The sequence below is a fragment of the Histomonas meleagridis genome (assembly GCF_020186115.1).
Source record: "Histomonas meleagridis strain 2922-C6/04-10x chromosome Unknown contig_20, whole genome shotgun sequence".
NCBI classification, from domain to species: domain Eukaryota; phylum Parabasalia; order Tritrichomonadida; family Dientamoebidae; genus Histomonas; species Histomonas meleagridis.
The window spans coordinates 872,704-888,237 of NW_027150805.1; the positions used below are offsets into that span (position 1 = coordinate 872,704).

The 15,534-nt window shown below is 31.2% G+C and overlaps 6 protein-coding genes across 6 annotated transcripts; 3 read left to right on the forward strand and 3 right to left on the reverse strand.

Annotated features, from left to right (window-relative positions):
• Positions 1-972: 972 nt before the first annotated feature.
• On the forward strand, positions 973-1,704 carry GO595_002849 (ribosomal protein L7Ae; the record flags this gene model as incomplete). Its single annotated transcript, XM_067915804.1, has 1 exon — positions 973-1,704. The coding sequence occupies one exon, from the start codon at positions 973-975 to the stop codon at positions 1,702-1,704; it is 732 nt and encodes a 243-aa protein (XP_067776650.1).
• A 2,164-nt stretch (positions 1,705-3,868) lies between these two features.
• Positions 3,869-5,068, reverse strand: GO595_002850 (putative aspartate aminotransferase; the record flags this gene model as incomplete). The annotated part of the gene is made up of 1 exon (XM_067915805.1): positions 3,869-5,068. One exon carries the CDS (start codon positions 5,066-5,068, stop codon positions 3,869-3,871), a length of 1,200 nt encoding a protein of 399 aa, XP_067776651.1.
• A 4,900-nt stretch (positions 5,069-9,968) lies between these two features.
• GO595_002851 (Nuclear localization sequence-binding protein) lies at positions 9,969-10,625 on the reverse strand (the record flags this gene model as incomplete). The annotated part of the gene is made up of 1 exon (XM_067915806.1): positions 9,969-10,625. The coding sequence occupies one exon, from the start codon at positions 10,623-10,625 to the stop codon at positions 9,969-9,971; it is 657 nt and encodes a 218-aa protein (XP_067776652.1).
• Positions 10,626-11,036: 411 nt separating this feature from the next.
• On the reverse strand, positions 11,037-11,354 carry GO595_002852 (60S acidic ribosomal protein P1; the record flags this gene model as incomplete). Its single annotated transcript, XM_067915807.1, has 1 exon — positions 11,037-11,354. The coding sequence occupies one exon, from the start codon at positions 11,352-11,354 to the stop codon at positions 11,037-11,039; it is 318 nt and encodes a 105-aa protein (XP_067776653.1).
• Positions 11,355-12,004: 650 nt separating this feature from the next.
• GO595_002853 (Adaptor complexes medium subunit family protein) lies at positions 12,005-13,393 on the forward strand (the record flags this gene model as incomplete). Its single annotated transcript, XM_067915808.1, has 1 exon — positions 12,005-13,393. The coding sequence occupies one exon, from the start codon at positions 12,005-12,007 to the stop codon at positions 13,391-13,393; it is 1,389 nt and encodes a 462-aa protein (XP_067776654.1).
• Positions 13,394-14,609: 1,216 nt separating this feature from the next.
• Positions 14,610-15,341, forward strand: GO595_002854 (TATA-box binding protein; the record flags this gene model as incomplete). Its single annotated transcript, XM_067915809.1, has 1 exon — positions 14,610-15,341. One exon carries the CDS (start codon positions 14,610-14,612, stop codon positions 15,339-15,341), a length of 732 nt encoding a protein of 243 aa, XP_067776655.1.
• Positions 15,342-15,534: the final 193 nt, after the last annotated feature.

Below are 15,534 nucleotides of genomic sequence, written 5' to 3' on the forward strand. Positions count from 1 at the left end.
TCATTTTTTGGATCAATTAAATGTATTAAATAGATCCTTGTAAATGGCTCAAACATATAAAGAGAACAGGTAAATTCGCAATTGCAGGTTCAAATGAAGAAATCATTCATCATTTTAAGATGCATATGAAACAGAAATTGAATTTCAGCAAAATGATATCATTGAAAATATTTATGTACATAAAACAAAATAGAAAAATTGTGTAGAATTAGTCAATATTATCACCATTTAAATCTTCTTTTAATTAAATTTCATTCTAATATTTTCAATCTGATAAGATTAAAGTGTAATACAATATAAAATTATAATTCTTACATTGATCTAATTTGAAGTGATCAATAAAAGTAATTTTCTATCACTAAAATATTTTTGCAACATTCATTTCATGAGAAGTTAAGTTTAATGTAATTATTTTCGTGATTTCATCTTTTAGAGGGTGGTGAAGAAATGAATATATAATTTTTGTTAGTATTGTAATGTCTGGTAAGTGGTTCTTTACTTCTTTGCATTTTTTGTTGTTCTTCTTCTTGCTTCCATTTTTGGATCACATGCAATTTTTTGTTGGAAAGATAGTCTTCAGGAGAAAATGCTGTTTGCTTGTTTGAAGCGAGACTTTTCCTGGATTTTTTCTGGGGTTTCGTATTTTGATTTGATATTTTCGATAAATTCATATCAGATAACTCATTTTTTAAATTAGTTTTACCAGCTCTTCTTTTTGGTGTAATTACATTTCTCTTGTTACTTGAATCATGAAGAGCTTTTTTAATAGGAACTTTCAAATCATTGGAATCTTTTTTTAAATTATCATCTTTATCATTTTCCAATAATCCTAAGTTCTCCAACATTTCTTCAGTCTCTTTTATAAATTGCATATATGGAGAGAGTCTTTTTTTGCTCTGCTCCATTTTGTTTACATTTAACGTACAATCAAAAGTGGCGACGGTTTTTCGTGTTGGTCGATCCTTTGCTTTAATGTCACGAAGAACAGCTCGCGCACAACCAGAAAAGGTTATCTTAGATGCTGATATAAAGAATCAAGACTTCTTGTTTACACAAGAAAAGAAACAAGCCAAGGTTGTTTCAGCATCTAAAGTTCGTTTCCCCAAGTATGTTCGTATTCAACGTCAACGCCGTATCCTCATGAAGCGCCTTAAGGTCCCACCACCAGTGAACCACTTCAACCATGCTGTTGACAAGGCTACTGCTGTTCAAATCTTCAAATTCCTTGAAAAATATCGCCCAGAAACTAAAGCCGAAAAGAAGCTCCGTCTTAAGGCTGCTGCAGAAAAGTCCGAAAAGTCACTTGCCCCAGCTGATGTTTCTGCTAAGAAGGCTCTTTCTTATGGTATCAAGGATGTTACATCTCTTGTTGAAGCTAAGAAGGCAAGCCTTGTTGTCATTGCTCACGATGTTGATCCAATCGAAATTGTCATTTGGCTCCCAGCTCTTTGCCGCAAACTTGATATCCCATATGTCATTGTCAAGTCAAAGGCTCGTCTCGGCAAAGTTGTTGGCATGAAGACATGCACATGCATTGCTGTTTCTGATGTTCGCCCAGAAGATCGTAAGGCACTTTCACAAATTGTCGATTCAGTTAACGCTAACTTCCTCATGAAGTACAAGGAAGAAATGCACCATTGGGGCGGTGGCGAACTCAGTGAAAAGACAATTCAAAAGCTTCGTGCTCAAGGTAAACACGAGTAAATCAATAAAAATTGATTTCAAAGATTATTGTTTTCATACAAAAAAAACTCTTTACGCAATTCGCGTTTTGATAAAATTATGTTTCACTTGAAATCTGTAAGTTTTCAGCACATCTTTGAAGCAAAGGTAAAACACGAAAAAGAAGAAAACGCCTTACAATCAAATTTAATTGCTAGCTTACATAGTGTTTCCACTTTCAGCCATTTGGGAACCAAAATACTGATTATAATTGAACTACGTTGTATGCCTACACTTACATTAAGGAGTTCTCAATTTTCTGAAGTTTATGCGCGAGATTTTTTTATTTCTAATGTGCCACATTACAAATCATGTTTTTAAAAATTTGTAAACACTTCTCTGCTGCCCCATATAAAGGACTATTTTATGGTATATATGAAATTTTGTTATATATTATACAACGCAAAATAGTGCAATAATAATAGCTTATACTGATGACCAACTCGAGTTTTCTATACGTAATGATTTGGTTATGAGAAAGACTAATGAAAGAACAAAAACACAGAAATCCTTAATCTCTAGTTCATGGTTGAAAATACATCAAATATATATTATAAATCAAATATTTACAAACAAAATTTATCTGATTTCCACTCTTTTAATTTTTGGGTTTCCTTTTATCAAAGGCAGTTTTCCCATTTTAATTCCATAAATCATTTTTCTGTTTTCTTTAAATTTTTGTTCCTTATTTAGGAACATGTTTTTTCTATTTTTGTTTTGGTAATAATTCAATTTATTATTGTTTTGTTCAGAAGATTTTTTTTTATTTGAATCAAACGATTTATTTGGTACCAAAATTTTTGGTAAATTTTCGGATACATTTCTTCTTTGTGTTATTTTGATTGGACTCCACCAATCTTGGTCAACGATATCTTTTAATTCAGGTGTTGATACTCTTGAAATATCCTTTTCTGAAAATGGAACATTTTCTTTTACATGCATTCTTTGAGAAATTGGTTTAATGTATTCATTTTTATCATCGTATGAAGGATTTGGTAAATTTAAATTTTCAGATATATCTGATAAAGGGATTTTGATTGGAGATATTAAATGGTATGAGTTACTTTTCTTAACAGGTATTTTAGGTTGGAAATTTTCTAATAGATACTTATGATCTTGAACGCATTTTATGTTCAGAATTTCTTCGGCGGTTGGACGGTTCAATGGATTCACTTGCAAAAGTCGTTTAAGAATTGAATTGAGGTCCATTGAATATTTTGTTGGAAATTGAAAGCAACCGCTGCAGATTTTATGTGCAAGTTCATCCGTTGTGAGACCCATAAATGGGAATGAAAACGTCATTAGTTCATACAGAAGAACGCCAAGTGACCATATGTCACACTTTTGATCATATGGTTTTTTCTTCCAAACTTCTGGCGCAATATATAATGGAGTACCAACTTGTGTACGTGCAAGTTGACGATTCTGAAGAACAGTAGAAATGCCTAAATCACCGATTTTGGCTAAATCAGGCGCAGATAACAAAATATTAGCAGATTTAAGATCACGATGAAGAACTCCACATGAATGAAGAACACGTAATCCTTCAAGAATTTGAAGAAGAAATCTCCATATGGCTTCCTCTTGTAATGGTTTATTTTTAATTTTTCGTCTAAAAATAAGATTTGATAAGTCTCCAAGTTGTGCATATTCAGTTATAATACAAATCCTCTTTTTATCACAGAAAGCTTCATGGAATCTTGTGATAAAAGGGGAATCAAAAGAAGCCATAATTCTTATTTCATTTACTGAATCTTCTATTTCTCTTCTTGATAATTTTGATAAATCGATTACTTTAACAGCATACGTTTGTCCGTCACTTATTCTTGTTGCCTTATATACTGTTCCATAAGTTCCTTCGCCTAAAACACATTGTTCGACAAAACCCAAAATATTCATATTGAAATAAACGTACGTTTTTGATGCGGATCGAAATTTATTAAACGTACATGATCATCATTCTTCATTTTAAGCCTATGTCAGTAGTACCAATTCCTTTATCATCCTAAACATCACACAAAAACTTTTCTCAAAAAAATCGATTTCCAAATTTCAATCATCAAATTTACCATTTGAATAAAAACATATTTTTTTATACTCAAAACAAGAAGAAAAAGAAAAAATTAGCGAGTTAACTTTAAAAAAGTTACTTTTTGTTTTTCATAACTTCGGCAAATGCTGCTTTAAAAGCAGGAACTGCCCTTTCGATGTCTTCTGGTGGCTTGCAGTAAGACAAACGGAAGAATCCTGGAGCCTTGAAGCCAGATCCAGGAACGATGATTACGAAATGGTCTGCCATCTTGTCGCAGAAATCCCATTCATCGATGCCGTCTGGAATCTTAGGGAATATATAGAACGTACCTTCTGGTTTGACGTATTTGATTCCGCAATCGTCGAGCATCTTACAAACGATGTCACGAGATTTGTTGTAGAGCTCGAGATTAGAGATCGCTGGCATTACCTTTGGAATGACACGCATATGAAGACGATTTGCATGAACGAATCCGAGAATTTCATTGGAATGAGCCAAACAATGAACAAGGAGTTTGAAGTTCTCAAGGAGAGGGTTCACAATCATACATCCGAATCTTTCACCTGGGATAGAGATATCCTTTGATACTGAATAAGCGATAATGCTATGAGGATAAGACTTGAAGATTTTGTGGCAATGAACTCCTGGAGCAACAACACGTGTATATACATCGTCAGAAAGAATATAGATTGGTCTTCCATATTCCTTAGATTTCCTCTTAAGAACTTCACACATTGCATCGACACATTCTTGTGTGTATACAATACCTGTTGGGTTCTGTGGTGAGTTAATAATAACACATCTTGTTAATGGTGTGATGTATTGTTCAAGGCGTTCTGCATTAATCTGCCAGCCTTCCTCGAATGTTGTTGGAACATCAACTACAGTTCCGTGGAAGTTTTCCACATAGAATGGATACTCAAGGAAATAAGGAGCAACACAACATACTTCATCACCAGGACTCAAAATAGTTCGAAGAACAACATTCATAGCTCCTGCACATCCAGATGTTAAAATAATATTCTCTGGGCCGATTTCTACATCTTGGATTTTGGAAAACATTTCCGCAAATACTTTACGACATGCTAAATCACCCATTGTCGATGAGTAACCATGGCAAAGGGGAACTTCCTCATTTGCGATTTCGATAAGAGCTTTATAATATTCGGGTGGTGGTGGAATCCTTGGATTTCCTAACGAGAAATTATGAACGGCATCTGCACCATACTTTTCGGCAAGTGCATCTGCTTTGTCCGACATCTTTCGAATCATCGAACCACGTGTGGAAACTTTCAACATATAAGGAGACAACATCCTTGAAGAGTGAAGTGAAAACCTCCGGATTTCAATCAAATCAAAACGATCAACAAAAACTATAGAAAAACGTTAACAAACTTTTATGACATGTATTGAAATAAACGGTTTGTCTAAAACTGTTTTTTTGTCGTTGTGCGTTGAAATATGTTCACAAAAAAAAACGTCTGCTATATGCGGGTATACCCATTTGTGTTTCTCAACTTGTATTATTTTCTTAAATCTTTAATTGAGAGAACTTTCAACATAGTGACATTACCATTAGCTTTTTTTCGTGTGAAGAACGGCTTCATGTTTATTGAATTTATGTATTGGTTGTACCAATTTACGGAAATGGAAATTAAAAAAAATTACGTGTTTTAATTTATACATAGAAAACCAAGAAAAAGGTATGTTTTTTTGTAAAATCAAAGTTCTAAAGAAAGCCTTGAAGTATGTTAATGTTAATGTAAAAAAAAATCCAAACAAAAATTTCTGAGAAAAAGTAATACTTAACTATTGATTCCATTGTATTTCCAATATCAAAAAGTATAATATTTGGTTTATTAATTTTTAGGAAGTTATGTTTTTTATATGTTTGAGTACTTAACTCATTTAGTGACTTGCATGTCTTTGGGGTTATTATAATTTTCCTTGGGAGATTTTAATTCATGTTGATTATGAAATTTTATTTTTTTTCTTGTTACTATCACTAAATCTTCATAATATCTTAAATATATTTCTATAAAAAAAGATCCGTCAGCTGTAGTTATATTCAATGGGTTATAAGATTCAAAAATATTCATGAAAATTGGGTTTTGTATAATGAGACACATTATTAAACAGGAATTATTAAAAAAAGATGTGTTTTGCTTAAATTTCCGGGTAATCATGATTTTGGTATCGCTGATGATGATTCACCACGAATTATTATAAATACTTTTTTCATAATAATAACTCACCGAATTCTGGTACAAATTATATGATTGTAATTATTTTCATTTCCTGGAGAACATTTTCCTTATTTAACAAGGACCTTTTGGTTCTATTCCAATTTTGAGGCAATCAGATGTTGACAAACTTCAAGACAGCTTTATGAATGATTCAATAAATATTATAATTTCACATTTCCCTGCAACGAATGGCGAAAGTTTTAAATCGATAATTCGTAAATCGGATATTTTTTTTTATCATGACATACACATAAAACATTTAAAACTTATTATACGGTGATAAATTAACAATTACTTCGACTTGTTATAAACAAACAGTCGGAATTATAACTGTTGAAAAAGGAGCAATTGTATATAATGAATTTAATCCATTTGATAATAATACTATTGCTATATCTTATCATGCGCCTTTGAAGCAAGTTAGCAAATATCAAATATGAAAATAATTTCCCTATTAGAATAATTGAATTTTCTAAACAGGAATTAAATTTAACATTAAAAATTGATGGTAAAAAAATTGGTCAAATACCAATGGTTAAATGGTTTAAAGAAAATGTTAAACTTTATTCATTAAATGTTACTGTAAAAGATGGAAAACATACACTAAAATAGAAGGCAATTCGACAAAAGAAATCGAATTTTTTGTAGGACAAAGATTGCCAATTTTTGTAGAAATGATACAAAATGCAAATACAAAAGATTTTCTTGTTGCATTTTGCTTTTGTCTTTTTAAATTAATAAAAAAGATTATCACTGTTTTTAAATTAATTCCATTTAAAAAAACTTAATGAATTCATTATATGTTTTATTGTGGAAGTGTTTCATAGAATTGATCCCTAATGTTTATGTAAATATATTTTTGTAGGAAAAGATTTTTTTATATATAAATGAAAACCGCCATTTCTTGAAAAGATATTTTTGGCTGAAATGTTATCTCTAATTATTTTTAAAAAGTGTGTAGTTCGGTTTGTAATGAAATTCCACTTTTTTGTGAAATATATATTTTAAACGGTCTTGATAACGCACGTTAAGGAACAACCAATACAAAAAATGAACTCGAACCATTGTATCTCAATCAACGAAAAATATTTTATATATGTCGAAGGGCTCACATGCCATCTTTTTGAATTATGCATTGACGACATTGAAGATAATGAAGTAAAAACGAATTTAATTCGTGAGATTAATCTCCATAACAATGATCCAAGTTCAATAAGATACCACGGTTCATCACTTTTAAAATGTGCTCCAGAAAATGCAAAAATCCGAGACATTCAAATTAGCATTGGAGAAACTCAAAATCAAAATATTTCGATCATTTTTGATTTGACAATAGGTGAAAAAAAGTCAAGTGAAACACAAGTTCTATATGTTTATTCAGCTGTTTATTTTTTGAGATATCTTGGTTTTGGATTTTTACTATCTGACTCAACACCTTCATATCAGTTTAAAACAATTAAGTTAGGTCAGAACGTTCACACCGTAAAATGGTCCCCATATTCTCCTTATGTGCTTTCATTTTCCCAGGATACATCGAATAATCATTCACTTTCTTTATACTTTATTCAAGAAGAACGAGAAATTAAGCTTATTGATGATTGCAATCATCATGATGAAATTCCATTTTGTTGGGGTGATCCAGAGAACATATGGCTCAAGTTTTCATTGACATATTTAGATAAAGATAATTACATTATATGTTATCATATTCCACAATCGCACAAGTTTACTACGTATGAAAAAGTTGCACTATCTTCGACATTATCGGAAAAATCGTCGAAATTATTATCAAAATCAATTCGTGACAATAACATTGAGCAATGCAAAATCACAATAGATATGAGCGAGACTACAATAAAAAATCTTTTTTCAAAAGAATCCAGAAGCATTTTCTGGTTAGGAACAGAATTTTATGTATGCCAAAATCTGAAAGGATTACAATCTTTCCGATTTCCAGAAATTCATAATTGGAAAATTGACCGCGTATCTGCAGACAACATTTCCTTTTTCACGAAGACCAAAACATATAAACCAATTCACGTCAAACCGACAAATAATGAAAAGTCGATACATAACGTTCGATTCATTCAGTGCAATAACCGCTACTTTTTTTACAACGACGAAAAAAAGTCGACCGTTTATGAATTTGATGGATCGACTTTACATGTATCGGCGAATATCAATGGACTTGTGAATAACTTTATCGGAATGATCCCATCTATGAATTTGATTGTGGTTAACATTGATAATAGCATAAGGTTTTGTTTGTTTAGTCATGGTGTTGTTGCTGAGTTATGTCGAATAAATGGAGAAAAAGCATATGCAGAAATAACACCAAAAGACATTTGCAGCTGCGATCAAAGGATTCAGAAAATAATTGATAAAAGAGAAGAATTAAGAGAAAGGCAAAACCAATTACTAATGCAAAAAGAAAGTATCAAAGAGTTTTACATGGACTTGAAAAAGGAAATCCCCGAATTGGATGAGCAAATTCATAATACAATAGATAATATTAATAAAGTTTTGGAAAATGAAGAAAATAAATAAAATTTATCAATAAAAGAAAAAATATTTTTTTATGTTTAATAATTTACATTTCGAAATGTTGTGCATCCATAGATATAAACAATAGGAAAAATACAGATTTCATATGAAAATTCTTTAGGTGCTATTCTTGATTTAAAATTGAAATTTCTCTTTGTGATTTAAATAATTTAAATATTTAGAAAATACAACATTTGGAATGTTATTTGAAAATATAAAATTTTATATTTAAAGTAAATGTTAAGTATAGACATTTGTAAATATACAAATATATTCATATTTAATGTGCATATATAATGAACATTTCCCTCTCGTTTTTTGAGGTTTACTGTGAAAATTTGTTTAAAGCATACTTTTTTCCAAGCATACTTTTAATTTCATAAACATAATGAAAGATATCATTTAGATGAAACTCAATAGCTGTTTCATAAGCATTTTTAAATGATGAATGATTTTGTTCACACAAATGAATAATTTCTTCATTTCCGCCTGCAATTGCATATTTAAATTTGACTGCAGAAAAAAATGATGCATAATCAATTAATGAAACAATATCTTGATTAATAAATTAACATCTTTTGTAAAGTAATGGTTCAACTCTTTGGGAAAATTATAATCATTATGTGATGATATTTATTGCATTCTTTTTATTGTATTATTTCGAATTATTTTTGTAATTTTATTTGGATTTACACCTTATTTAACATAATTCATATGAATTTCACAATCGTTCTGTTTGATATCAATTATTAATATGTCTTGAAAATTTAACATTATTTAAAGCTGCTGTATAAACACTTCCATTAAGATTAGCATAATTATTTAAGTTAAAGTATACTCATTGTGCACAATGCAAAATGTAATTCCATGGAGAGTCGACCGTTTAAAAATTTTTGTTTGCACACAGATGGAGGAAACGACAAATTTCCTTAAGACACATGAAAATGACATATTGCCACAGCAAGCAGCAGCTTTTCCACTATCAATTGTACAATTAAAATATAATTTTGGATTAGATATTAAAGAAATTATCCAATTAGAATCAAAGTTTAAAGTAATTTCTGGTATAATGGATAATAGCGAAGCTGTGTTTTTGCCTTTGTACCATGAATACTTTGTTGAAAGAAAAATAATTTTGGATTTCATTAAACAATTCCAAGCGAAAAAATCATATTTAGCACTTGTTGGCGCAGATGGAAGTACTGTTCTTTATAAAGTTTCGGAAATGGATTTTAGTAGTTTGAAAATTGATGATGAATCTCCACAATAGAAATATGTTTGCTATTTCATTTTAAGATAACCAGAACCACAAAACAACCAACACAACAATTTTATGTTTTTTGCCTATTTTTAAATAAAACCTAAATTAAGATTCTGTTTTTTTTAAAGATAAAATGATTAATAATAATAATATTTTATTCACTTTAGTGGTATCTATGCTTTCTTCTCCTGTGATGTTTAACAGATACATCTTCATTAACGATAGAAGATTGAATGGATGGTGTAGAAGGTGTAGAAATATTAACAGTAATTTTTCGTTGGTCAATCTCAGTGCCATCAAGTGCCTCAACAGCATTACCTGCATCATCGATATTTTTGAATTCGATAAATGCGATCCCTCTTGGTTGATCATCTTTTAGCGGAATTCTTATTTTTGTAATTTCTCCATATTTGCCGAATATTTTTCTGAGTTGTTCTTCTGTTGTTTGGTGTGAAAGATTTCCAACAAAAACAAGATTGAGGCGAATTTGTCCATCATCCAGTTCTTCATCTGAAACATCATCAAGGGTGACTTTACTTGGTTCTTCTTTTGGTTCAGGTTTAGGTTTCGGTACCCAATTAGACATTGATACTTTTATTATTCTGTCATCGAGATTTGTTTCATCAAGCTTGTTAATAGCTTCCATTGCACTGTTTTCATCTTGAAATTCAATAAATGCAAAACCTCTAGAATGATTGGTTTTTGTTTGTGGAATTGTAATTGATAAAATATTTCCAAACTGAGAAAAAACACTTCTTAGTTTGTCTTCGTTTGTTGAAAAGTTGAGGTTCCCAACATGAACCTTAAATGAAGTGCTCATCAATCTGCATGACCAATCCTTATGGGCACCCCGACAATTACTTTTTATGTAGTTTACAAGTCATTGTAATTTCATTAAATTTCTGTAGTAAATAATCGTTTGAAGGGTATACCCTAAAATTTTATATTTTTTTTTTCCAATTTTCATGTTAATGAAATGATTTTTACATAATTATCAATATAGAAAAATGCTTTTAATTTAAGGAAGCTTTTAATTTTTCACAAAGTTTCTCTTGAATTGCTACTAAAATGTAGTGATTATTATGAATTTAAATCTTTATTTTGATTATTTAAAAAAAATTATTCATGCAAGGGCACAGCACTAAGAAGGGTGAAAAACAATTTTATTCAGTTATTTGAATTTTTTTAAAAAAATTAATTATTAAAATGTTCATATTGTGGTGACTTTTATTTAATCAAAGAGGTCATCAAATCCACCCATCATTTCAACAACTTCTTCTTCTTCCTTCTTCTTTTCTTCTTCTTTCTTTTCCTCAGTAGCAGCAGCAGAGGCGCCTCCAGCTGGAGCAGCACCACCAAGAGCGGTGCCCTTTACAAGTTCAGAGATATCATGGTTCTTGAAGTATTCAGCAAAAAGATCAACCCAGTATGATTCAAGTTTGACACCAGCTGCTGAGATGAGCTTGTTGATCTTGTCGGATGTGATTTCGATTCCATCGTCGTTGAGGATGAGAGCTGCATATACAACTGCGAGTTCTGGTGATGCCATGTTTGAAAAAAGGCATGACCAAAACCGTCGTAAATGGAGGTTTTTAAACGGCCGTTTTTGAGAAAGGAAACAAACTCGTTTTAAAAATAAAGAACTAATTTAAATGGAAAATAAATGAGTTAAATGTATAATAAACCATGAGTGTTTCGAAAATAAAGTATTTTTTCTTATACAGGATTTTTTTCTTTTAAACATTCCAATCTTTTTTGACTAAATTTAATAAAACTTTTTCCTTAAAATATTGAAACATAAAAATTGAAGCTTCAAAGTTTTTTAAGATCAAAATAATCAAAAAAAATTTTTTTTTTGATTAAATCTTTGGTATGATCACAGAAAAATTTTTATAAAATGAATAATTATGGAGTAGAGAGCTTGAATATATCATAAATCATTCATAAATAGAATTTTTATCAAGTTACATTAAGATATTTAGTACAAATAAAAATTAAATCAGCCAATTATAACTTTTTCAGTGTCATATCGATGACCAAACGATAAGATCAATCGTAGAAACCGTTTAAAAAACACCACTTAAGAACGATACATAAACACGAATCATTATTATGCACATACTACTTACGAAAGCATATAAAAAGATTAGCTTATGAAAAAAGGAATATGAGAACATGATCGAAAAACCCTTTTTGCGCATGAAACTGATCATTAGCAGTTTGCCAACCATGGTTGGAATAACCTCCGAATTTGATACAAACCGTTCTCTATTTTTAATGGGACTCATAAAGTACTTCTTTTGCATCAATTCACGCGGTAATCCAATTGTTATCCGTGCATTTCTCACTGAACCTGTTCATAGCGTTGTAGAGACGTTCTATGCTAAAATAGCTTCCACTAATCCACCTCCAGCAGTATTTCGCTGTGATAATATGAACTTTGCATATATCAACCAAGCCGAACTTTACTTTGTCATTGTTACAGAAGAGTCAATGTCACCATCTCTTTTGCTAGAACTTCTTTCTCGCATTGTATCCGTTATTTCAGATTATGCTGGCCGCTGTACCGAGCTTATTATGCAGCAAAACCTTGGCTTGGTTTATGAAATTATAGATGAAGTTTTATCCTTTGGTTGTCCTCAAGCCACAGATTCATCAAATTTGCTCCATCTTGTTCATAACACAGTTAAATATGATAAAGGTCTTAACCTCGGTGGCGTTGTCATCATGGGTCCCTTTGAATCCCAAGACTTTGATCGACCACTTGCATTATCTGTTGATCAAAGAAGCCTCTCTGCAAACGAAGTGTTCTTCATTCTTGACGAGAAAATCGAAGTTCAGCTTAATGTCAACAATCAACCCATCCGATCTACAATCACCGGAGTTGGAACAATTAAGTCTTTCCTTCAAGGCCAACCCTCAATTCTTATTCAGTTTGATCCTCAGATGACAGTTTCCACACGTTCCATTCCTCAGAATCTTTTATTGAAATATGATGATATCGTATTTGCTCCATTTGTTCAATCCCAATCATTTGATAGTGATAGGTCAATTACATTTGCACCACCAGAAGGCGAATCCACCATCTTTAGATATCGTACATCACGACCATTTGATCCACCATTTACAATCACACCGGCATTCGAAAATAAGCAGACCAAAGCTGTTGTTCTTAGGCTTTCCATCCGATCCCATTACGACCCAGAGAGTCCTCCACCCGAAGTTAAAGTCATTTTCCAATGTCCTGTTGAAATATCTAATGCATCATGCGAACTCCCACCAGTTGTAGCTGCTACACAAAGTAGTGAGTATAACCCTAAGACTAGACAGGTCATATGGACAATCCAGAAGTTTACTGGTCTTCAAGAATTCTCTGGAAGATTCCGTTTCATCTTCGATAATGGAATCCCTTGCGCAGCTGAGAACATATTAGGCCCAATATCATTAGAATTTTCACGTACTGGAAGCTTGCCAAGCGGTTTGACTATCAAGAATTATGTGGTTTCTACATCGGGATCTTCTACACCACCAAAGAGATGGATTAAGGAAATTAGCTCTGCAACGTGCTATACATTTAATTTCATTTAAACAATTGATGCAAAAGAACTGTTTTTTCACAGCAATGACCACCATTTTTCAAGGTTTGAAAATGATCGTTTTAAACGGTCGAGATGACCACTCAAAAATTTCGAAGTTTGACAAAACTTTTCATTCAATTGAATTTAATCGAAAAAGTTCTATCGCACTTTTTATTTATAAGTATGAGATCCAAATGAAATATGTTGTGCATTCATCTTATTATATTATTTTCTCATTTATTGTGAATAATTTGCTCAATATTTGTTTTTCAAAGTAAAAACCAATTGACAGTATAAGTGAATAAATAACAATTTCCATCTTTTTTAACATCTATATTTGGCAACTATTGGATTAGAGTATCCTTAAATATTTATCTTTCATTCCATGAAAGATAAGTTCTTAAGATAAAATTTAATCAACCAAAAAAATTTTATTAAAATTAAACAATTATGCCTATTCATTCTCTTTTTGTTTCACTTGTTCTGAGAGAACTGATTCATAGAATGCAATAAGCATTGCTCCGCAAGAATTTCGAAGAATTGTTACTGGTACATAAACAGGTACATCAAAGTTTGGAAACCTACATAAAACATGTTTAATACCGTTAAATTCTTTCATTTCAATGAGTTTTGTAGGTGGTGGAAGAGACATCTGTGAATTGAAAATTGTTTTATTCAAATCACTTCTCCAGTAATTCCTTATCATTTGCTCGTTTTCGACTTCAATTGATCTAACCCATTTTGACTTTTCTGGAATAATACCTAAATAATAAAATAATGTTCCATTTTCGTATTTATATCCATAAATTTTCTCTTGGCCACCTATTTGTTGTTCACTAACTTCTTTTTCTGGCGTTGTTTTGTCTTCTTGTTTTTGGTGTAATTCCTTTAAAATAATTTTAGCTTCGTCAATATTGATAGGTTGCTCATTAATAGAATTACATTTACAAACGTATTCGTCATAGCTGTTACTTTTAAAAAGAAACCATATATGTTTGAGTTCATAAATTAATTCTTTATCATCATGTTCTGATGAAAATTGGATATTTTCATATAAATCGAGCTTTTCATCACCTGCAGAAATAAAGTTGTCTTCTTCTGTTATTTTTAATTTTTGTTGTATCCAATTTTTAAATATTTGTAAATTATCTTTTTCCATTTTTTAGCGCTAAACCAGACAAAGTCCGTTAATGAAAATTGAATAATTATTTGCTCAAACGGTTTAAATGGATTCCGCAGAGTTTATTGGTCTTAACGACGAACTTACTGAAAAAACACTAAAACAATACGAAGAACTTGCTCAAGAAGAGCAACAAGATAATGGAGATGCTTCCAATGATGATTTTTCAGCTATACAAGCTTTAAAACCAAGAATTGTCAACATGGTTGCATGTGTTGACTATGGAAGTGATTTAGACCTACTTAAAATAGCAACTCATGCACGAAACGCAGAGTTTAATCCAAAAAGATTTCCTGCAGTTACATTAAGAATTCATGAACCAAAAGCTACAGGACTTGTTTTTAAAAATGGTAAAACAAATATAGTTGGTTGCAAGACGGAAGAAGATTGCCTTTTGGCTGCTAGGAAGTTTGGGCGATTATTAAAAACATTAGGTTTTATTGTAAGACTTAAAAGCTTCACAATAGCTAACATCGTAGCCACAATGGATTGTAAGTTTCCAATTCACCTTGAGTCTCTTGCTTCAAGGCACAAAATATTTGCAACATATAATCCAGAAGTTTTTGCGGGATTAATTTATCGAATTCCGAAGCCAAAAGCAACCTTCATTGTTTTTGTTTCCGGGAAAATTATTATAACAGGTACCAAATCCATCGAAAATATTGTAACTGCAACAACAATTTTTCATCCAATATTACAACAATTTGCAAGAAACTTTCCACTTCCAGCTGATATACCAAAAGCTATCTCTCCACAACCAAGTGTTATGGCATCATAATTGTCAAATGTTTTTGTTTTAGAGTGTGACTTAATAAAAAATGTTTTCTTGTGTTTATTTGTTTTTGAAAGTGTGTTCGATTGAAAGCCAATAAGAAAGTTTGATCAATTAAAATGATTTTAACCTAATTTATCTGGGAAAGATCAAATACATGTTATACCGCAAATTCTTCATTATGTTAACTTTGCAAAAG